The 25301-nt window shown below is 35.8% G+C and overlaps 1 protein-coding gene across 1 annotated transcript in view; it reads right to left on the reverse strand.

The window, feature by feature from the left end:
- Positions 1–13513, reverse strand: part of col7a1 (collagen, type VII, alpha 1) — a 65484-nt gene extending 51971 nt beyond the window's left edge. Inside the window, exons 1-15 of the mRNA XM_067374076.1 lie at positions 13384–13513; positions 11185–11365; positions 8991–9147; positions 7687–7780; positions 7366–7524; positions 7058–7215; positions 6255–6384; positions 4481–4600; positions 2731–2886; positions 2121–2240; positions 1878–2027; positions 1126–1242; positions 572–718; positions 352–354; positions 1–123 (exon numbers count right to left, since the gene is read on the reverse strand). Coding sequence (XP_067230177.1) covers positions 1–123; positions 352–354; positions 572–718; positions 1126–1242; positions 1878–2027; positions 2121–2240; positions 2731–2886; positions 4481–4600; positions 6255–6384; positions 7058–7215; positions 7366–7524; positions 7687–7780; positions 8991–9147; positions 11185–11365; positions 13384–13456 — 1888 coding nt within the window. The 5' untranslated portion in view covers positions 13457–13513. The remainder of the gene's footprint in view (positions 124–351; positions 355–571; positions 719–1125; positions 1243–1877; positions 2028–2120; positions 2241–2730; positions 2887–4480; positions 4601–6254; positions 6385–7057; positions 7216–7365; positions 7525–7686; positions 7781–8990; positions 9148–11184; positions 11366–13383) is intronic.
- Positions 13514–25301: the final 11788 nt, after the last annotated feature.

A 25301-nucleotide genomic window follows, 5' to 3' on the forward strand; every position in this document is an offset into this window, starting at 1 on the left:
ATTCTGTATTAAGTATGATGATGTTGTATTGTGTTGCCCCAGCAACTCCTGTCCATCCTATTCGTATAATATTTCCAAGTGAGTCCACCACTCTCAGGTTCGTGACATGACCAACTGACTGCTCTATTAAGCACAAGCCACGAGTCAAAGGCATGGAAGACAGAGAAAAAAAAATTATTTAGACACATCCTAGACAAATAAGCACTAAACCATTTCATAAACTCTGAATGAAATTTTAAACAAAGAACCTTTACAATGAAAACTGAAGAATAATTATTTAACTAGTACTATTTATAGGTCATCTGGATCATTTTCAAATCATGCTGGATAACAAGATCATCAGGTTTACACCAACTTGTTTTATGCAACTGGAATGATGCTTTGAGACAATTAAAAAAATGGTCAATTGTCAATTTTATAAAATACTGTGATAAAACTAATGAAAAGAAAAATCTGTATAAAATTAGACAAAGATTTTTCACAAGTGGTCTCAGACTCTGTGTCTATGTTTAACTGCAATAGTGAACTTTAAAAAATATCATATTGGTTTCCATCAAATTACTTTTCTGACCTGTTGATTTGGTTGAAAAGAAAGTAGCTTCCTCTCGCCCATCATAGAGTGTGAATAGAGTTATGATGTACTCGGTGCTCGGCTGCAGATTTCTGAGCTCATAGTTGGTGGTGCTTTGTGGGAAATCTTGCTTCTGAACTCTGCCTCCTGTGGTCAGCAGGATTACAAAAATATCCTAAAAATCACTATACAATAATAATTTTGCTGGTTTATTTTATTGTTGCTGTAGTCACTTTTAGTTACTTGTTTTGTAAGGTTTCAAATTTTATTTTTCAGTTTGTTATGTATGTAAAATGTATTAATATGCAGACTGTTCATATCAGATACAACTGCAATCCAAACACCCCTTAACTGTTCATAAAATATTATTCCCCAATAACACTGCCACATATAGTGTAGATTTCAAGCCTGGCTTGACTATTCTGTATGTAACACAGTGCAATACAATTACACTGGCTCAGAGAAAATCCATTTAAAGTAAATTTACAATAAATTCCCACATCCCACAATGAATATGGTTATTTTTTACAGTGTTTTACTAAGGAGTTTCTTACTCTCTCCGGCCTTCCATTCCAGCCGGTAGCCTCTGGCTGCCTGTATTAGGTTCCAGTTTAATCTGATGCTGGTGGGTCCTGTAGTTGTGGCTCTCAGGACCTGTTGCTCTGAGCGCTCTGAAAGCCAAATGCATTAAACATCTTTTAGTTTTATCTCTCCTTCTGTCCCATAAAATATTAAACAATAGCTTCCAACTTTCTGAAGTTTATGTCCTGTTATATTTATAGACAGTTACTCCCTCCTTCCACTTTGTCTCTCACTATAAAATGCACATGCATATACGAACATCCTCATGCATTCAACTGCAGTAGTCTGAGTCATAAGAAAAACAATACAGTTCTTATGTTCTGATCTAGCAGACAGTGAGTCAGTGGCAAGATTAAAAGCAACCACCTCGCTGTCTGCGTATGATAAACGTGCACGAGATGGAAAAAGAGCCAAACATCTTGTTTCCTGTTATGTCATCTTAAATTTCTTCTTTTGAGTTTTCTTCTTAACTCAAGAAGACCATATGTACTTTGTCTACTGAGTACACAACTCTACAAATGAATGCTCTACTACACCCTAGCTGGACATCTGAAAGACATGAACATTATAAGCATTTATTTCATTTAGAATTAGAATTATTGCCTGAGAAACTACCTTTTGCTGTAATCATTTCCAAAACAGTGCATCCCTTTCAAAAATGTTATCCTCCGCTCTGATGTAGCATTAAAAGTGGATGTGTCCACATGTGTGTTTGTTTGTGTACCTATTTTAAAACGTGCAGTGGCTGCAGGTCCTTCAGCTTCTCCGCTGTACAGGGCGATGACTGTAACGATGTACTCTGTATCTGGTCTCAGATTCCCCAGAGTGTGAGATTCACTATCACCTCTCAGCTCTACGGTCTCCACATCACTTCCTGAAAGAGACACAGGCAAAAAAGACTCTTAGCAGACAAAAGGAATCTGAGAAAAGTAAATGAGCTTCAATCAGCGGACATTTGGATGCTGACCTGTGAAAGGGCCCCAAACAACTCTATATCCTCTGGCCCCTGTCACTCCATTCCAGCGGACTCGAACACTGTTGCTTGAGATGGTCTCGACGGAGAGCTGCTGCACTCCTTCTAAACGCACTGCAAACACAGGCAAATACACAAAAAGAGCTTTGTATATTAACACGTACACTGTATTGATGCAGAAGACGACAACATGTTATGTGAGTGTGACTGTGTGACTATAATATCCTGTACACTCCCGTTTAAATGTTTGGGGTTAGCAGGATTTTTTTTAAATGCTTTTGAAAGAAGTCTCTTATGCTCGGCAAGGTTACATTATTTGATCAATAACAGTATAAACAGTTAATGCATATGCTGTTTTGGTGCTCAAGAATCCTTTCTTTCATTATCACAGTTGAAAAAGCTTACTATTTTTGTGAAAACCTTCTTTTAGGATTCTTTGGCGAATAGAAATCTTTTATAACATTATAAATGTCTTTACTGTCCCATTACTTTCATTAAATTGATCAATTTAATGCATCTTTGCTGAATAAAAGTAATGAAGTTCTTTAAAAAAAAAAATCATACTGACCCCAAACTTATGAACAGTAGCATATAAGGGACTCACATGTACGGGCAGTCAGGGTAGCTGGTGAGGCACTGTTGCGGGGAAATAGAGGGTACAAGTTGATCACATATTCTGTGTCTGACTTAAGACCAAGCAAAGTCAGAGAAGTAGACTCCGCCCCTGCAGACTGTTCCTTCAGCTGTGCACTAGGCTGACCTGTAAACCAATCAATCAGGAAACACAAATCATGAATTACGCCATGCACAAAAAAACTAAAAACAACAATTTCAACTGTGGGTCACAGCATGGAAATAAATTGGTCATGCAAAGTGTAAAAATATGAAAAAAAATAAGTGTCAAATTGAAAATCAATTGAAAATGAACTCACTGAACTTATCTATCACCATGGCCGACTGAATCAACACATGACTCACTTACTGAACTGCAAGCCCAATGTCAATGCATAAGGCTGCATTAGAGTCATTAGGCTGCTCTTAAGCCGGGGACACACCTAACGATTCGCTGAAACATTCTAAGACTGAACTGAACACACATACCGATTGTTTCCTTCGACTGGAGCCAATTTATATACTCACACATGGAACACATATGAACACCGACTGTAATCGCAGACTGAACGCAACTGGCTCTGACTGGACACATTTGAGCGCAATCAATCATAAGTATCAATTTACATTCATAATCGGCCTTACAATCGTTAAGTGTGTGCGCGGCTTTACTCTACATGCTGAGCCAAGAAAGCAAAAATGCATCTCTTTATATGTATACCTCACAGTTATTAGATCTTTGGTCATTGTTATCCTCATTTTTATAGCTTTCCATAAGCCACAAATGCATTTTTCTTATATTTCACTCATTTTGGTGGGTCTCTAGACTGATAACACCGCTCTAGGTTGGTCCTAGCATGGAAAAGTTTGGGAGTTTGGTGCAGTGGTAGCAGCTCATAGCAACTTGTACCAGCTGGCCAACCAACCAAATGCAGCATATCATCAATATATGAGTCAGTTAATGACAGTATCATTTTAAATCACAGTTTCAGCATCTATTCATTTGCAAGCAATGTTGGGCAGGTAGAAACAGGCAAGTTGAAACATCTTCCTCTAGCTTCAAAAACGAACCTGATTAAACATAATTCTCTGCCAGCTCGCACCTGGATACCAACCAGGTAAAGCAAACTGGCACTCCTGCAATTGACAAAAATGCCTTTGGGAAACAAAAACACACTCTTCCACCTCCCCATTTTCTTCCTATTAAACTGCTATAATCATTATCTAGTGGTGCTTGATAAGGAGATAATCACTATTACTATTGCTCACAGTTAGTAACAGGGTTTTGTTTAAACTCCTCACCTTGAGTATTACATTTAGTGTGTAACCTGCATTCTTTGTTCAACAAACAAAGGCTTTTTTAGGAGATACATGTACAGTATGTGCTATTACTTGAATGATTAGGTGTATGACTTTCACCTTTGCAACCACATAGCAACACTCTCGAAAACTACTCAAAAACATTGTGGTGGTGAGTTTTGCAGATGCAAGCACCATTTTCATCTTCTTTAGACAATAACAATACAACTAGAAATAAAAATAGTTTACATTACAGCTCTGCTTGTCCCAGTTATCCTTTTCATCTCTATCTCTTCTATATTTATCCTCCACAATCTCTTCCACTGACTCACACTACAGTATTTACAGTATCTACACTAATTACAGTATTCACTATTCAAAAAGTATGTAAAAATGTAATATATTTTTGGACTAGTGTGCATGTAGATGTGCATCTCTCTCACCTGTAGGTCCATAAGTGATTTTGTAGCCCTGTACTTGGTCAGCTGGAGCGTCCCAGCCCAATGCCAAAGTAAAAAACCCAGCCTGGACTAGTCGCAGTGTAGTCACACCCAGGAGAGGCTCTATAGGGCAGTTTGGGGTAAGAGAGAATGAGAGTTTAACCCTCTGGAGTCTGAGGCTGATTTGGGGCCTGGAGAACTTTTGACATGCCCTGACATTTGTGCTTTTTTCAGTTGTTCATAAACATATTAATGGAAAAAGTGTCGTTACACTGTATTCAGCACAAACTAGGCTACAATAATATGTGAGGAACATGTATGTACATGTTTGTGTTTTTGAAGGAATAACATTTATGCGTGGTTGTTGAAAAAACAAAAAACTTAAGTCACTGAAATAAGGCCAAAAAAAGTATAATACATCTGTGTTCATAAGACTTTAGGGTATTGGAGGTTGTAGACTAGAGTTTTTGCTTCAAAATTATGCAAAAATTATGCTGCCTACTCCTTCATATAAAACAATATATTGATTTAGTTTTTGTAAGACACTTTTTGCCAAGAAACACAGTATGCGAGGAGGCGTGAATCACCACTGAAAATGGGCCATTCTCACCTGAGAAGACAAAAGAATTGGATAGTAATGAGCTGAAATGACTTGCATATTAATGAGGCATTTCAGTCAGGTAGGCTGTGAAAAAAAAAACCTTCTGTGATGTCTCAAGCTCATTATGATATATGAAACATACAGAAAAATATTATTACAATATAAAGTAATGGTTTTATATTATACTTTAAAATATAATGTATTTCTGTGATGCAAAGAGTCTGAATATAGACTTTTAGTTTAAAAGCATGCACATTTAGAGAAATATTGGATTCTCATATGCTTATGTCAATTTTCTATACAGAGGAGTTATATTAACTTAATATTCATTGTCATTACTATGAGCGCTGGTGTTTTCAATTCATCCTTGAAGTCGGAGGGCGCTCTATGCATTTTTAGTCCACAAATTAATCTAAAAGAAGAAGAGGCTATTCCATGAATGGAGTTTCCAATACATACTGCAGCCGGAGGGCGCTAAAGAAACAAAAACTCATCTAAACTTCATCTGTAGAAGACAAGTAAACAGGAAGTAACTGCATGTCTTCTAGAGATCGCTAACCATGACTTTTACATCCAGATAAACACTTTTCAAGACAATAAATACACGATTGAGACGATGACTGCATGTATTGACTGAATTAGCGTCTGAATAGCGCTGGCTCCGTGGGCGTGGCCGCATTAGCGGATAATGAGCTGAATCACAGACTTCTGACATGGCTCTCTTTTCATACAGATTACATAAACAAAGAAGGTTTGTTTTCGATTTGACTTACATGATTTAAAACCTGACATCTTAACGTTTTTTTAGACATAAGTGTAATTTTTTTGCCATTAGTATTCACTAAGTTACAGTTCATTTTCTGAGAACTATCGGATTGGAGAGGGAGAGGAGAGATCACGCATCATGTTAGTTTTCTTTATTTTACAAAAAGCACAACATTGTGTTTTTACTCTGAGTGTACACAAATGAAAGAAGATATTCCACAGATTAAAATGGTGTATAACTCTTAATTGTATGTGCAACATTGACGGAGTATTTTGAGTCTCTTTCACACTGATAAGAAAAAAACCACGGTGGTATCGCCGGCGATACCGTCAGACCTCAGAGTGTTAAGAGTTATGAGAGAGTTATTCTGAAGTAAATGACACATATTTTCTGTTACGTGCAGTTCTCACTTGTTTGGGCCTTGGCAGACACTGATTCTCCCAAGCTGTTTGGGTACTGAGCAATAACGGTGATCAGGTAGTCTGTGCCCGAACGCAGCTCTCGTGCAATGTAGCTCTGCTGGTTGCTTGGTATTGTTTCCTGCAGGTCGAAAGAAAATGGCTAAAGTTCACTGGAGACTGTTATGCTATACTTTGTGTAAACCAGTGTTGTTACTGTTAACTAAAACAAAAAATACAACTAGTAAAATAGCTCTCAGTAACTGAAAAGCTGAAAAATATTAAAATATAAGATGTTAATTCAAATAAATAATGCTGCCAAGCAACTAACTGAAAAAGTAAGTTGAAGTACTAAAATTACTAAAACTGAAATAAGAATAAATTAAAGCTACATAAAAATATATATCAAAAAACAACTTAAAAAGACAAAAGAGCATTACAAAATTATTAAAAACCAAAAAATAAAATTAAAAAAATAATAATATTTTTTTTTTAAATATCTAAAATATAATGCTCATCTGTCTCAACTTCTGCCCTCATTTGCAATTAACTGAAGCAGAACTTTACATTTAAATTAAATAATTTACCAGACAATTTTATCCAAAGCGACTTATTTATCAGAAAAAAATAAGCAATAACAAAAACAATATCAATGCAAATTGCCTATTTTGTCTAAAATGCAAATTTTATTAGAATGCTCTTTTAGAAAACAAGCTAGAGCAGAGATGAAATTCAGAAAAAAATGTTTTTATTCTATTTACAAATGCTTAACATGCAAAAAAGCAACAGTCATTTAGAATGAACGTTCTTCTCACCTGTCGTAGCTCTGCTGTGATTGGCTGACCGAGGCCAGATAGGGGCCTGTACTGAACCACGTAGCCACTTACAGGCCCTCTTGCAGATGTCCATCGAAATCTCAGTGAATTGGTGGTCTCACCTGAAATCTGCAAGTCTGATGGACCGCTGTAGGCCTCTGATGGAGAAACAATAACACAAATCAATGATTTTCAAGCATTTTATAAATGTCAATGTTCTAAATAAAAACTAAAATTTAACAAAACTCCAAATATAATCATATTCTTGGATTTAACTGCATTGTGTGTCTACTGCACATCAGGTTTACCATCACTTGAGTAAGAGCCTCCACTTGTTGTACACACGCGTCGAGATACTAGGGGAAGCAAAGAGCTCAAAGCTTTGAAGTTCCCAATTTGAGAGGTGAAGTCACTTTGAGGGGGAGAGGCAATGAGATTTAGCTCAGTTGGATCTGCACTCTTTATACCTGAGAAATGCAGACAGAGAAAGAGAGAAACAATGATGATATTAATACAAACAAAATGTATGTTTAATTTGCACACTGAATCCACAGCCCACAGATGCACTTAAGTTTACAGGGGAAAAAAACATTTCCTTAAAATAAACTGGTGCTTAAATCAGTTCTTACCAATTGCAAATATTTTGACTCCTAAGCTACGTAGTTTTTGTGAAGGTTCCTGCACATTGTCCTGAGATTTACCATCAGTAATGAGAATAGTGATCTGAAAAAAAGACAGTTTGATGAGTCAATAAAATAAATCACTTTAATTATAAATTATATTTGTGGTCAACCAATCTGTTTTTCCTCAAGATATCATTAGGATATCATAAAGGATTTATTTTACTTAGAATCTTAAAAATTAACATTACTGTTCAAAAGTTTGTGGTCGGTAAGATTTTTTTGTTTTTGAAATTAGTCTTTTATGTTCACCAAGGCTGCATTCATTTAATCAAAATTATAGTAAAAACAGCAATATTGTAAAATAATATTATAATTTAAATATTATAATATTACCCTTTTCTATCCTAATATATTTTAAAATGTAATATATTCCTGTGATTGAAAAGCTGAATTTCCAGCAGTCTCTTTTGTCCACTTTCGACCACTTCTGTCCTGATTTCTTCGATGGGAGGGTCTATGGGTGAGTAAATGTATTTTTATTTTTATTATTTATGTAGTATAATGTAGTTTTTTTCAGATCTTTCGATCTAATGGACAAAATAAGCTCGCGCAATTTAAATATCAACGCACCCAGAGACGACGGAAAAACGCAGAGAGCATCAGTTTATTTCTGCTCTGACACAGAACGTGGTGAGTGAGTGCTAAAAATCAGGACAGGTAAGAGAACATTGTGTTTGGTATGTTTTTCAACTTCAAACCAAACTTGGGTCTTCAGCAGACAAAGTTTAAACCTAGTCTGGCTAGTGTGCTTCCCATAATGTTTACGCATTAGGTCAGTAGGTGGTCTTTTGTGCTGTTCAAACACATTCGACCACATGAGCACCTACACTACAAAAGCAATCCAGTCAAATGTGTTTTACACCCCATTTACACCTGTATTTTGCATCATCCACTTGTGATACGATCGACCAAAATGCATCTTAATATCAGGTGTAAACAGGGCCTTTTATGAATTGAAAGTTCAAAAGAACAGCATTTATTTGAAACAGAAATATTTGTAACATTATAAAAATGTCTTTACTCTCACATTTGATCAATTTTATACATTCTTGCATTATAAAAGTATTAATTGCTTCTTTTTAAAAAAGAATTTAGTGACCCCAAATTTTTAAATGTGCATATAGTATCCAAAAGCTAAGTAAGAGTGTTGCATAATTCAAAGCTAAACAAAGTAATTTACACATGCATTGTCAATGTCAAAATACTACAGATGTTGCAAGTCAGACAATGTATCATAATAGCCAGCTCACCTTGGGTACATCTCTGATAGAGGCAGGGTTAAAGAAGTTGTCTGCGATGTATTTGAGACCAGCCCCAGTGCGCGTATTTCCACCTTTATAGTTAATATTCTCTATGGCAGTTATGAGTTCAGTTCCATTCAGGTAAGTAGTAAATGTAAACTCCACCCTGATTGTCATAAAATACACAAGTATAATAAACAAAAGTCCCAACAATCTTACAAACACAAATATAAACCTTTACTGTGTATAACAAACATAAAATATGCAGCCACCTCAACAAACACTATTTACATGCTCAATGTAATAAATAATAAATAAAATGTGCTCAAATAACATGCTCATTTTACTCAAAGAACTTGATGCACTTAACTGTTAACTCTACTGTTTGAATGAAAGAGAAAATCCTGATCCATTAAATCATATTATCTATACTTTTTATTACATCTGTTTTTTTGCAAAGAAATGATTAGCCGGGTGCACAAGATTAACCAAAAGGAATCATCACAATGGTTACTTCAAACAACTATTTACAACACAACAACATCAATAGAAATTTATGCAGAATGTTGGTTTTTAATACTAACAATTTTCACATTCCAAAATTGATGGGTCAGATTCAATTCAGATTCAGAATGTATTCAACTTTGAAAAGTTTGGCAAATTAAATAATATGAACTTACCTTGTTCAGTTTGTTAGACTCATATATACACTATATTGGGAGCATGAAATTGTCCAAAATGTCTTGGTATGCTGAAGCATTAAGAGTTCCTTTCACTGGAACTAAAGTGTCAAGCCCAACCCCTGAAAAACAACCCCATACCATAATCCCCCCTCCACCAAACTTTACAGCACAATGTGGTCAGGCAAGTATCGTTCTCCAGGAAAGCGCCAAACCCAGCCTCTTCCATCGGATTGCCAGACAGAGAAGCATGATTCTTCACTCCAGACTGTCTCACCACTGCATCCGACGGTTTGCATTGTACTTGGTGATGTAAGGCTTGGATGCAGCTGCTTGCCCATGGAAACCCATTCCACGAAGCTCTCTATGCACTGTTCTTGAGCTAATCTAAGGCCACACGAAGTTTGGAGGTCTGTAGCTATTGACTCTGGAGAAAATTGGTGACTTCTGCAAACTGTGCGCCTCAGCATGCGCTGACCCTGCTCTGTGATTTTACGTGGCCTACCACTTCGTGGCTTAGTTACTGTTGTTCCCAATTGCTTTCACTTTGTTATGATACCACTAACAGTTGACCGTGGAATAATTTGTTGTGAGGAAATTTCACGAATGGACTTATTGCACAGGTGGCATCTTATCACGGTACCATGCTTGAATTAACTGAGCTCCTAAGAGTGACACATTTTTTCACAAATGTTTGTAGAAGCAGTCTGCATGCCTAGGTGCTTGATTTTATACACCTGTGGCCATGGAAGTGATTGGAACACCTGAATTCAATGATTTGGAGGGGTGTCCCAATACTTTTGGCAATATAGTGTATATATATGAGTACATAAACCGTACGTACTATTTGCATACAATAAGAGATAAGGAAGTAAATAAAATGTAAATAGTCCTTTCATAACGTGTCAGTTCACTCAGCAGAAGATTACACTTCAATAATGTCAAATAAATCAATAAAATAAGTCAAATGAATCAGTAAAAATTCATTACAATAAAAAAAAAAACTTTAATGTCTCTGGTAAACATGACTTAAAGTCCCACTAAAGAGTCTTGGAATGCGCAGCATTATTCAATGTGTTGACTAATTTAATTTCAACTGAAACAGGAAGACAGGGCGGGACAGCTCCGAACAGCTCCGCCCCTTTTTAAAATAGCGTTTTGTTTATATCACAGCTCGGCCAGAGCCGTTGACCAAGTGACCAATTTTAACTGCAGCTTCAGCATCTATTTATAATGTAGGGGGCAGGATGCTTAGATTCTAGAGAGCATTTGATTGGACAGAAGATCTGATGAGAAGCTGAAGTCCACTGTAGTGTCATGTAAATCCGTGATTCATTTTAGCGGAAGTGAGAGACTGTAAGTTTTGAATGCTTATATCTTCTAAATGCAAATTTTGTCATTGTTTTGGAACACACCAGCTTATTCATAACCTTAAGGCTACCATATTCATACTAAAAGCAGAAAAACTTACATTTTGATTTCAGGGGGACGTTAAGTACACAAGTAAACAAAGTTTTACAGACCTGGCGGTATCACTGTACTGTACGGCTCCAAAACGTATGCCATTGGGTCCTACTGCTCTGGCGAAGGGTTGGACAATCCCTGCCATGAAATTCTTGACCAACACAAAATTGGCCCTGCCAATACTGGATGATCCATCCACCAGGAACACAATGTCTGCTGCAACAACATCATTGCACTGGCCTGTCAACAAAAAAAAAAAATTAATACTAACACAACCACATAAATATACACAACTGTGTTTCTCTTTTCACTGTAAAAAAAGATGTCAGGATATGTGGGCTTTCATTTATACAAATACAGAATGTTTTCATTGGTGCAGCCAAAATTAGACTGTTGTGACCAAAAAATAAATATAAAGTGCTAATACTGTTCTACATTTGCTTCTTAGCCTACACTGTAAACGGTTAGTTCACCCAAAAATGAAAATTCTGTCATTTATTACTTACCCTCATGCTCATACCCATAAGACCTTCGTTAATCTTCAGAACACAAATTAAGATATTTTAGTTGAAATCCTTTGTCTCTATGAAGCCTCCATAGGGAGCACTAAAACATATTTAAATCAGTTCATGTGAGTACAGTGGTTCAATATTAATATTATAAAGCGATAAGAATATTTTTGGAGCGCCAAAAAAAACTAAATAACGACTTATTTAGTGATGGCCGATTTCAAAACAATGCTTCAGGAAGCATCGGAGAGCGTGATTTCAGCCGTTGGCAGTTTGACACACGATCTGAATCATGATTCGACACACTGATTCATTTATGCTCCGATGCTTCATGAAGCAGTGTTTTGAAATCGGCCATCACTAAATAAGTCGTTACTTTGTTTTTTTGGCGCTCCAAAAATATTCTATTTATAATATTAATATTGAGCCACTGTACTCACATGAACCGATTTAAATATGTTTTTAGTACCTTTATGGATCTTGAGAGAGGAAGTGTCATTGCTCCCTATGGAGGCCTCACGGAGCCATCGGATTTCAACTAAAATATCTTAATTTGTGTTCTGAAGATTAACAAAGGTCTTACGGGTGTGGAACGGCATGAGGGTGAGTAATAAATTACAGAATTTTCATTTTTGGGTGAACTAACCCTTTAACTCTTATTTTGTACATACTGTATAGGCCTATATATAACATAACTATAGGCTAATTTATATTTTCTTTATACAGTCATGGGGGGTAGACAAAACATTTCACTGTGTACCATTGTGTATGTGACAAATACATCTGTGAACTTGAGCTTCAGTATTTCCATAAACATTCACATCTGTGGCTTATTCAATTCATGTATTCAGTAAAGGATTAGAAGAGTGAGAAGACACAGGAAATGACCGTCACCACCCAGTCTGCAAAGCCATTTCAAGCAAACAAAACATCTGGGCCCATTTATTCAGTGACTGATGCACCATCTCTCCTTTACACAGTTCAGGATACTACCAGTCATCAGTTATATGGCTGTGAATGACTCAATGGCTGTTTGAATGAATGCCCTTAAGGTAGCAAACTAATTAACCTGCTTTGTTTGATCAATGAGTCACTGCACTCTTGATGGGGCATGATGTGAAATCAACTAGTATGTGTGTACTATGTAGTGCAGGATTTAAAATTAGTGATGCACAACATTGGTTATGGACAGATATTAGTGATTTTTTAATTTATCTGTATTGATTAACATTAGATATATAGCAGGTAGTGCTGTCAAACAATTAATCGTGATTAATCACAGTTTGTGTTAACATAATATGTGTGTACACTGTACTGTATATATTTATTATGTATAAATACACAAATATATATATTTAAGAAATATTCACATGTATGCATGTAAATGCATAAAATGCATGAAAAAATAATAAATAAAATGTATTGTTTGAAAACACCTAAATAATATTGTACTTTTACTGTATATCAGTATTTAATATATAATATTTACTAAAATAATGATAATAAAATAATATTTATGATATTAACTTTGGATTAACTTTAGCCTTACGATTTTGTGATGCCCCAACATGCCGCAAATTTGTCTTCAAACGTCTTTATTTTCATTGCAGAAGAGAATTTCTCCAAACTGATATAACAATATTAATTATGCTACATGAGAACTGTACACTCTGCAGATTAAGTTAAACTGTGGTCCGCTGTACACATTAAAATTAATTACAGTTCCTGAAAGAATACATGAATCTTTACCTTGAGCTGTAGAGCGTGACGGGAGACACAGCAACACAGCAAGTAGCAGAGTCCATTGCAGCGAACACCCCATTTTCAAATCCTACACATAATGACACACACAAAAAGAGAAAAATGTGGAGGAAAAAAGGTCTAACATTGATTATTCTGTAAGCAATCTGCACTGCTTTCAGCTTCAGTTCAGTAGTAGTAACATAATGTTCCTCGTTCAGGTGAAATGAATGCCCAGATACCATGAACATCTGGCAGAAGCTCAAAGACAAGAAACTGAGAGAAGCAAGGTGGGGCTTGCACCATCATCATCACACAAATAAAGAGCAGACACTCAGAGGAAGATGAGCTTGTGCATGTTTTTAAAGCAGCTCCCTAATGGGCAATGAAAAATTATTTTTTTCAAGAGACTATGTTTGTTTATTAGAACATTCCTAATGCTATTATTATTACAGAGGTTACAGATGGCTATTGTTCAACATGATATGCTATGATTCAAAGCCATAACAGAGTTAAAGCATGTGCATGCACTGGTGCTGAAACTAAGAGCAAACTCTCATTCAGCAGATCTTATTGCTTATTTACAGATGTTGTCTGACACAATCACGTTTATTAACTTTTTTTCTTTATTACTTTTCATGAGGGAAAATATGTGGGATCATTCTGCTCCTTTTCAATGGAAGTGGCCTAAGCATGAATGTTTGTTGCGTGTGCTGACTGAGTGTCACTATTTGTGCCTTCAAAGATGCCATTTTTTAAATTACATTTCAGCAGATGGGTCTGTTTTTGATTTATAAAGAGAGGAAATCGTGGTCCACATTTTGAGTCACGCTGGTTTAAACTCAACAGTGACTGCTCTGGAAAATGGCCTTGCGAAAAACAAGGTTAAAAACTTGAAGACAAACAGAGATGCACATAAAACACACACATGGACATTATTAAACCTTCAAAGATCTAAGTCAGAAAAGAATTACTTAGTATGTATTGGTTTATTTTTCCGGTGTCTCTCACTGTCTGGGGGAAACAGGAATTCTTCATCATGATGATGACTTTAGTTGGCTATTAAACTTAGTCTAATTTTTAAATCTAAAAAAAGCCACTGCATGAATATTTTAAACCACTTTCAAAATAAACAGATCAGCCTCACAAAAACCTTAATGCATCACAAAATGCATGCCTATCCGGAACACACGCAAATACACAGACAAACAGACTAAACACTCATCTAAACAATCAAATGCCCACATACACACATGCAAGACATTTTGTGTCCTTTATTTTTTAGCTGAGTGAACTTTTCAAATGACATGATCCTTTTTTATTGTGCCATTAACTAAGTTCTATGATGTGTTCCCTTTAAAGAGGTTTTTACAACAGTTGCTTAATTTCTTATGGAAATAAAAACATAAACAGCAGCATATATATGATACACAAATATACTGAACAGAGTCACATTACTGATTATTGTAAATTTTAATATAAACTGTGGAACAATTTAGTTGCCTCTGCACATGCATGAGTCCGAATGAAAATTTGTTTGTTTCTGATTTCTGATTTTATGTGGAAACACAGTTGTAGCTGTTCTCTCCTTCTCCCATTCAACTCCCATTTCAATCAATCTGTCTCTGTTTCTCTCAGTGCTGTTTGCATCAATTTAACGGATACCGTCATCATTATGTGGTTCATGAAAGGGTAATTATAGCATTTATAAGTATCCTGACTGAACCACATTTGAGTTTGAACTGCCAGATTGTCTCCTGCAGCCTCTCCCTTCATTCATCTACATGTTGTGCATTCCGCTGCCTTCGCTCTTACACCTGAGTCACCTTATACCTGGGGTCAAGAAACAACATTAGTTTTTTTTTTTTATGTGAACCCAGTTAAAACAGATCTCACTTCTAACTTTTTCACACAATAAAAAAGGCTATTTACTGTGTGGCTTAACATAAAAGACTGAGGAATTACAGAGACATTCCTGAGCTCTATAAAGTGCATGTTGGGAGAAGAAACAACAGCATCAACTACTTGCATGCCACTCTACAGTAGCTACAGACACCAATTAAAATGTCCATTTTGACTGTCGACTCATCCTGTCTCATAAGACGAATATGTTTCTGACTCTATCCAACAATTTATTATAGTGGTAATTTCTTCCCCATCATTTTACAGAGACAGTCAAATGATAATTTACGTTAAGCCTTCTAAAGCCTCCTTATTGAAAAGTTAACTTGTGGTAGGCCTATAGTAAGTATAGTAGCAGACATATCCTTATAGGGATAGTTTGCCAAAAATTTTACTCACCCTCATGTTGTTTTATATACTGTATGTATTCATTTCTTTCTTCTGTGAAACATTACCGTATAGCACCACCTAGCATCCAATCATCTGCATTACTGCTGTAATCAGTTTGAACATGGATACCACACCAACACTGAAAAGTACGACATGGTTGCAAGTCTATGACATAATGTTCATTTTTGGGTGAACTATACCCATTTTTCAAAATATCATAAAAGTGACCAACAACTAATGTAACAGAGATTTTTATATATATATATATATATATATATATAGCCAGCAGATGCTATTATGATACACATCTCAAGTTTAATGGAAAGTTTAATCAATCTAAAATACAGATTTCATTATATTTTTAGAAATTTCAGAACAAAATCACAAAAAAAGTTTTTTATACATGGTAGCCATTTTGACATTGTCATGTTGGCAAATTCGGCACACAATTACATTTTTAAATGAGTGATTTATTGCGTGTGATTCTGATTTCCCCCTCCTAAGTATGCTTCATGAGTTTATGAGCTAAAGTGTTTATGCTTCAAACAGAGTTTTAGAACAAAGAAAACTCATGGCCAGGATACGATGTCCTAAGAGGGATTAAATTAGTAACATTCCTTACCCTGACAATGTCACTAGATTTTATCCTCAAAATATTAAAGTATGAGAGGTCACTCTTTCATAACACAAAAGAAAAGTGGGTGTCAAAGATGTCTGCTGGACACAATGCCAACTATTTCATTACAGTCTGTCTCCCACATAGCAGTACCAAAAACAGAAACAGAGAGGGCGAAGTACTTGGAAAAGGATAGATATCATAGAGAAATAAAAACAAACACAGTTGGGGTGGATTCCAAAAGAAATAAAGAATTAAAACAAGCAGACTGTCCGACCAAAATACAGACATGTACTGAATTAATTTGGAGAGTAAGTGAGTAATTGAGTTGGTAAATGACTAATTCAGCACAAAAAGATATTCACAAATTAGTCAAAATAATTAAAAAACGATCATGTATGGGGAGGTGCATGCATTTTCATTTATTAATTATTTGTATTAATTTATGCATGTTTTTTCAACCACCAATAAACGTATACACGTCATTCAACACATTTCACCATATTTCAATTTATCAAATTTTCCCCTATAATCAGCACAGAAAAATGTGAAAACTTCACGGATTCTGTGTATCCAAATAGATGAGAACTCATAAACAACATCCCAGACATACAGTACACAAGGCATTTCTATTCACATGCTTCACTACGTATGTGTTGCAGTCTAACCAGGAAACAGAGAAACTACGGAGACTGATGCACAGATGTTATTGGTTATGTGCCCCAAATGTTGTTCACACACATGTGACAGAAAGTGCTGTGCAACAAAACCTTTTCTACTATATACTGTAGTAGTGTATTGACATCAAAAGAACTGAGAATGTGAATGGCAAACACAGGGACTAAAACCCTGGAACAATTTAAGGTGCTGATTTATAATACTTGAAATGATTATTTAAGTCTTGGCTCAGTCTAATAATTTTGAGCGAAAGACTACTGAGCATTCCAGCTGTTCTCAATAATGACATGCATTCTCTTTTATACAGGAAAAAAGCCCACATATAACATTCAGACTGTCACTATAGTCACTCAACATGAGTGTTACCAATTTATCAACTTTGTCACTAGATTAGTGACTTTTCAGACCCCTGTAGTGACTTTTTTCAAAAAAGCGACTTTTGGATTGCTGGTTAACATGTCATTATATCATACACGTTCCATTATCTGACAGAAAATACGTAAATGAGAACAGTTTTATTGAACATTTAACTATACATTATATTAAAATGACAATATGTGAGTACAGATTAGGACAGTTGGCACATTACGTCATCTAGTGACATTTAGTGACTTTTTATGCAGGCTTTTGCTACTTTCCATTGAAAATAGTTGGCAACACTGGAGCAGTCTGTCGGTCATGCATGCATGCTCGGCAGGTGTCCACGGTAACCTAGACACTCCAGCCCTGCCTACTGAGTGTGAGATATCCAAAGTGACGAATCACAAAAGTTCAACTGAGGTCATGCCCCACCCCCTATGCCTGAACAAGCTTTTTAGAAATGTTGTGATGCTGATATGGAAATCTCTCTTTTTCAATTTCATAAGATCATCAACCCATCATTTTCTAATTTCCTCACAGCAGTATTATAAACGGCAACATGTGCACATGTGGTCTAATCATAAACCATATTTGTGCTGTGATTTCTTTCATCTTGTCTCTGATCCGTGCTCTCTTCTGCCCTTTGTAGTTCCTTGTGTCCTGTATGATTTAACTAACATAAAAATATGAATTAACCTAAATGATAATGAAGTTGTAACACGGGCGCCAAGGACACCTCAAGCATTATTATACAAATAAAATATCTAATTATGTAGTTATGATGTGTTTTAACACATCTAATGAGAACTATGTGAATAAATCTCAGGTATCTGAAGCACATCTGTTCTGTCAAATAATAAGAATTGAGATATTCTGTATGACAACAAGCTTGCATCATGCCAGTAATCAGTCATGTTCATTAGACCTGCAACATTGTGCATGATAGTCCTTACAATTTGCACCTTTAAGCTATGTTTGCTCTAAATTGTAAAACAAGGTAGGACGACATTCCACAGCTCTCAGTATTACTTCCATAAATCATTATTGCTTCAAACTCAAGAGTCACCACTCTATCCTGATGCTTCACTCTTCCCAAGCCTAAAGCACTTTATCACTGACCCTAGAGAACTCTGTCAGTGACCTCAGGGCGTTACAGCACACTATAACTGATCGCGAAGTGTTGAAATACTGACCCCACAGAGTTCAATTATTCGACCGTAGAATCACTGACACATAGATTTCAACCTTTTTGACTTCAAGGCCCACCACTGTCCTGAACAATAATCATAGGCCCCATGACTTTTACAGTTGTATGTGATTTACTGAATAAAGATTAAAGGGTTAGTTCACCCAAAAATGAAAATTCTGTCATTTATTACTTACCCTCATGCCGTTCCACACCCGTAAGACCTTGGTTAATCTTCAGAACACAAATTAAGATATTTTAGTTGAAATCCGATGGCTCCGTGAGGCCTCCATAGGGAGCAATGACACTTCCTCTCTCAAGATCCATAAAGGTACTAAAAACATATTTAAATCAGTTAATGCGAGTGCAGTGGTTCAATATTAATATTATAAAGCGACAAGAATATTTTTGGAGCGCCAAAAAAAAACAAAATGACTTGATGGCCGATTTCAAAACACTGCTTCAGGAAGCTCGGAGCACAAATTAATCAGTGTATCGAATTTGCTGTCACGTGATTTTTTTGACACGTGATCTGTATCATGATTCGATACACTGATTCATTTGTGCTCCGAATCTTCCTGAAGCAGTGTTTTGAAATCGGCCATCACTAAATAAGTTGTCATTTTGTTTTGTTTTTTGCTGCACCAAAAATATTCTCGTCGCTTTATAATATTAATATTGAACCACTGTACTCACATGATCCGATTTAAATATGTTTTTTGTACCTTTATGGTTCTTGAGAGAGGAAGTGTCAATGCTCCCTATGGAGGCCTCAGGCCTGGAGGCTTTTTTTTTTTTCTTACTCACAATTTGTACCTGATAAAATATTTTAGAGCCTGGCATAAATAGAAATGTGTATTGTATAAAATGTGTATAAAAATGTTCATGGAGACTTAAGATTGTATTATTTACTTATTAAACAAGATTATTTTAATGATTGCTTTGTGTTATTTTAAATCATTTTAAGTTTTGCTAATAAAAAGAACAACATCTTCGGCATAACACCTGAGAAAATCTCTTTTCAAAATCTCTCAGTATGGTCTTGGACAATTGGGGACAATGGAGGTCAGAAGGTTGAGAATAACTGCCCTAGAGCGCTTATCACTGACCTTATAGTGCGCTGTATCAGTGGCAGGGCTAAATAACTTATCCTGAAGCATCCAATGGAGGTCAAAAGGTTGAGAATTACTGCCCTAGAGTAGAGCGTCTATCACTGGCCTTATAGTGCGCTGTATAACTGACAGCGCGAAATAACTTATCCAGAAGCATCCAGTCTCTGACAGGGCTCTTAACTGATCCTGAATCAGCTCCCCACATCGTTATTTTACCGACTACTAGAGCGCGTTCCATCACTTTTCATGGAGCGGTCATTTAATTCAAAGGAAACAGACGTCTACTTACCGCTCAAAACTGGTCACCGAGGCGAAGCGGTCAACGACGTTGTCCTAATCACACATGATCTGACGAATTCCCTTCAATGAACCTGTATTTGTCCGGAGAATGACTCGAAGAGAGTTTAGTTTAACAAACTGCTCCTGAGCATCTGCCAACCTCCCAACGGACTTTCCCTCCTCAAAACGTTGCAGCCAGCAAAAATCCTCTAATTGACTACATGCAGAGGAATAAAGTCATATTTCCTTGGTTGTGCTGTTTGCTGCTGTGAAGGAACTGTAGTCCAGACTTGTTCAGACGCCTGCAGCTAACTAAATACATCCTTAGACATTCACTCTTTTCTCAGGATCGGCTTTCAGAACCCTGCGTGAGCTGCCCGCCTTCTCACATTACAGCCAATCAAATCTGGAGTCAGCTGTGCTCGTGCGCTCTATGCTCGTGCCTGTACCTGCTCAGGTAAATTGTACGTTCATAGCCAAATTAAATGTGTTATTTTTTTTCAAGGGGCCGAAACATCACAGCGTCTGATAAAAATAGAACAGTCGGGAGGAAATTATTATTATTGTTATTATTATTATTATTATTATTATTAATAGTATTAGTAGTAGTAGTTACCACATTAAAAATAGTTCCTGTTATTTCCCACTCTTTAAAGACAAAATTGGGCAGATATGACAGTTTTCGCATGAATCATTATAATTTCATGACGCAGAGATTCGTGAATTCGAGTACGATTTTAAATTAAGGCAAATTTACATTTGGCAATAGCAAAGAGTTTTATCAAATTTAGGCGAAAAAAAAAATCCGTTACATTTAGGCAAAAAAAAACAAAAAAAAAAACAATCTGTCATGTAACCACATTGCTTATATATTAGTTATATAGGTTTACCGTTTACAGTAAATATACTATCTCTCTTTCTTTTCCTGTCTCTCTCACACATAGGCCTACATGCACACTTGTGGCACACCCAAGCATCTGTCCACACTCATCTGGAATCCAAGCCTAGGGGGCATCCATCCTTTTTAAAGGGTTAGTTCACCCAAAAATGAACATAATGTAATTTATTACTCACCCTCATGCCGTTCCACACCCGTAAGACCTTCGTTCATCTTCAGCACACAAATTAAGATATTTTTGTTGAAATCCGATCAACATGATTCGACACAAAACATTCATACCGCTCCGAATCTTCCTGAAGCAGTATTTTGAAATTATTATTATTATTTTTTTGGTGAACCAAAAATATTCTTGTCACTTTATAATATTAACATTGAACCACTGTACTCACATGAACTGATTTAAATATGTTTTTAGTACATTAATGGATCTTGAGAGAGGAAATGTCATTGCTCCCTATGCAGGCCTCACTGAGTCAACGGATTTCAACAAAAATATCTTAATTTGTGTTCTGAAGATTAACGAAGGTCTTACGGGTGTGGAACGACATGAAGGTGAGTAATAAATTACATTATTTTCATTTTCGGGTGAACTAACCCTTTAAGACATAATCTTAAATTGCACTGGTTTTCCCTCTCTTTATCCAAATTAATAAATGTTTTGGAAGTGTTCATGCTGTTTGGGTTCATTTAGGGAATTTTTGTGCTAAACAAAAGCAAAGAACATTGTCATCACAGATTTTGTCTAAGGGCAGGCTTAGACTTGTGCTGGAAACAAAGGTCTGGACAATGGCTGACAATGTGGTGGTATTCAGAATAATTATGTAATTTAAATTAAGCTGCTTATTTTTGGGCTTAAAAAGGGGTGGTAGTACAGTGTTCAATTTTAAATTAGCAATGCATTAACATTGAAAAATAATAATAAATATATTTATTGTTATGAAAAAATATTAAAAATGATAAATGAATGACATAATTATTGTTTTTATTAATATTTTTTATAAACGTGTGGCGAGCATGGCAGATTCATGCACATTAGAGTTAAAAAAACAGTCATGTACATCTATGCACTGAATATTAACCAAGTCAAACATGGACTCTTTAGCTGGAATGAAAAGTGGATGCAGAATGACATACATTCCTTACTATGGACAGGAATGGGGAACAGGCTCATTCAGTGAGGTGAGATGCTGAAAGATGAGAAAATAGCGTCTGCAGCATCCCTCTGTACAGCAGGTTAGCATGTGATCATGTGAGTACAGCATGCCTTCAACATGTTTTACCTGCTTAAACAGCACACTGACAGGTACATATGAGCCTCCATACACTGAGTATCTGAGGTTTACTGTCTGTAACATAAAACACTGAGAAGACACTTGGATTCTAAATAGAGATACTGTAAATGCAGTTCAATGATAGCTGTAATGAGATCAAACATGGCAGGAGAGCAGGACTGCACAAGTTGCACAAGGACTTACCAAGTAACATGAGTTTTTGAGCTTGCTCCTGCTCAGTTGTCCACTAAAATCCAAGGAAGCTTGAGGTCTTGTCATCTGTTCATCATATGTACAGACAGACCATGTTTATACCTATGATGCAATGCAAAACTCCTTTCTCTACTCATAGGACCTCTGTAATCACAACAAAGATCCTCAAGGTTGGACATCTTGTCTGCTATACATTAGTATTCTAATTAAACTCAGGAATGAGTCTAAACAATGACAGAGTGATTTTAGGTTAACTACATCTTTAAATAACTGACTGATTGGACGATAAAAGAAATTGAAGAAGTATGAAATGTTATATATATATATATATATATATATATATATATATATATATATATATATATATATATATATAATGATGACGTCCATTCCTTTGACTGAAAAACCAATCAAATGCACACGCAGGTATACGTACTACGCTCACACATGCAACACATATTACTGTACATACACACATATGTGCCTTCATATTTTGTGATGTGGTTACAGGGCAGATGGTGAAATGATGGAGAGCTGATAAATCACTGAGCGTTCCTATGTCACTCAGTAGAGATGATACCCCAGATCTGCAGCCTTTAAATTACTTTACACTGACAAGCTAATTATTCTGTGTTATTGTTATACAATCTTGAAAAATAAATGCACTCACTCTGAAACACTTTTTTTCTAATACTAATAAATAAACAAAATAAATATTTTAAAAAAATTGTATATGAATAAAAATTTAAAGAGACCATGCTAATGAATTACATGACAATCAGTAATGCTGAAAATGAACACTTCTGCCCTACTATGACACTGCTCATATACAGTATACTTTAGGGTGACCATATTTTGATTACCGAAAACCAGGACACTCAGCCCAGCAATGAGATACTCAAATGAGGCTCGAAGTTTACTCAAAGATGTCTTATAATTTCAATGCATTTAAAGTATGCCTCCTCTGTATGGATAGAATATTGTTATATTACAAAATGCTATCCATAACCAAAGACACAAATTCAGATAGGCTTCTCAGAGGTTACTCAACATGTTTTATTATGACAAGTTTAAAAAATAACGAATTAAATAATGATAGAAATAATGTCTCTTCTGTATTAGAAAAATAAATACCTAAAAAAATACCTCTGCTATATTAGCAATCCAAATTTAACAAAAAATAGCTCTCACAAACTTACAAAAACTAACAAGTTTTCTTCATGCTTGTTTTCCTCTTAATCCTGTTTTTCTTCCTCATCCTCCTTGTTTGCCCATTTATATTTTGCTGTAGAGCTGATCTTTCTCAGCAGTTTTTTGTTGCTTAACAAATAAGCATGAAAGTTCTAAAGAAATTTATATAGGCCTATCAGCTGTTACATCGCAAGGTACAGTACAAAGGACGAGCACAACGAGCTGAACTCATTGTAGACGATAGCTGAAGGTTGCTCAGCTGTTACATGAAGTATCTCATTTATATTAATGTATGCTCCGCCTTCGGAAACCGAAAATCTCGTAACACCGGTCAATTTAATGGCCCAATGAAAAACAATGAAAACCAGAACATTTTCATCACTTTATAAAAAAACAACCAGGACGGCCAGGATAGGATGTGAAAACAGGTCACCTTAGTATACTTGTCAAGTTGTCTTTTTTCTTGTGGGCATGTGGTATGCAGAGTGTGTAAGAGGCTTAAGATGTTATTTTAGAGCCTTTTGCTTCTTTCTTTTACACTAACACCTACTGCTTCCAGCTATCTGTGTCTCCTCTGGTTTCATCCTCCCATTTACTTAACAGCTTAATGGGTCACCGACCTGGCATTCCAACCTTTTTATACTTAACATGCAGTACTTCCAAAGAACTTCTATTAAATCAACATGGAAGACTGTCAAGAATCTCTGAAGAAAAGCCAACGCAGAGAGATGACATTTGCTGATTGCTCGGATTATCAATCAATCATCACAGCGCTGATGGTCTTAGCTCCATCTAGAAAAGTGAGACAACATTTTAGAAGTGTTAAAAAAAAAAAAAAGTGTACATACATGCCTCCTTCTTTTTTTGGCTCTGTAATTACTTGTCAAGATTGGCTTGTATGAGATACTTAAATGTACGTACAAAGCTTACTGAAACATTAATCATTCTTTTCTCTTCTATAAATATATACAAGTTAAATAAAAGATTGAGCAGGTTTTTCACTTACATAAACATATGGGCCTGAATGTAGCACATATGTATGACGTAAGTATCACTATATGGTTTATTATGGTCATGGTTGGAGGTGCATATTAGTTGTGCCTCTTTAGGTTACACAAAGTTCACAGATGCCCAACATGTGTGTGTATGACAGAGAGAGTGGAGTGTATGAGAGAAGGGGTGAGAGATGTGTTTGTTTGATTTGCTACCACATTCTGTCATTTTTTTCTTTTAAGGTTTGAATAATGTCCTAGACCACATGTGCCAATCTCTCAGACATATGATATAAATATAATATTCCATGCTTATTATAGTATGTATTGTACACATACATGGTCACATGGATAATAAACCATCACTGTTGTATTTTACAGTATACATATGATAAAGTGATCAAAACAAGCTTCTTTTCATTTTGTTGTGCGAAAACTTGGTAGACAATGGGAACTTTGTTCACAATTACTAAAATTCCCTCATATGTAAGTATTTTAGATTTTAAATACATACTATTCCAAATCAGATACTAAACCCCTTTGAAGATTTGAAAATAGACATTAACTTTAGAGCTGCTGGAAGGTAAAAGGGAGTAAAAACTGCAATACATAGCAACAATAACTTTTAGAGTGTCTGCTAAAGGGTGTGCATTTAAAGTGAGTGTTTTTTGAAAGTAAAATGATCAACATGTCTCGATTTGCTTGAGATTGCATATGTGACTGAGTGCTATGTCTCTGGATTACAGTCAAAAGCAAACATTCCAAAAATGTTTTGATATGAATGTATGTTAATGGGTAAAAATACTGAATTACAGTTCAATGAAAGCATAAGTCCT

Source organism: Chanodichthys erythropterus, chromosome 21, assembly GCF_024489055.1.
Source record: "Chanodichthys erythropterus isolate Z2021 chromosome 21, ASM2448905v1, whole genome shotgun sequence".
NCBI classification, from domain to species: domain Eukaryota; kingdom Metazoa; phylum Chordata; class Actinopteri; order Cypriniformes; family Xenocyprididae; genus Chanodichthys; species Chanodichthys erythropterus.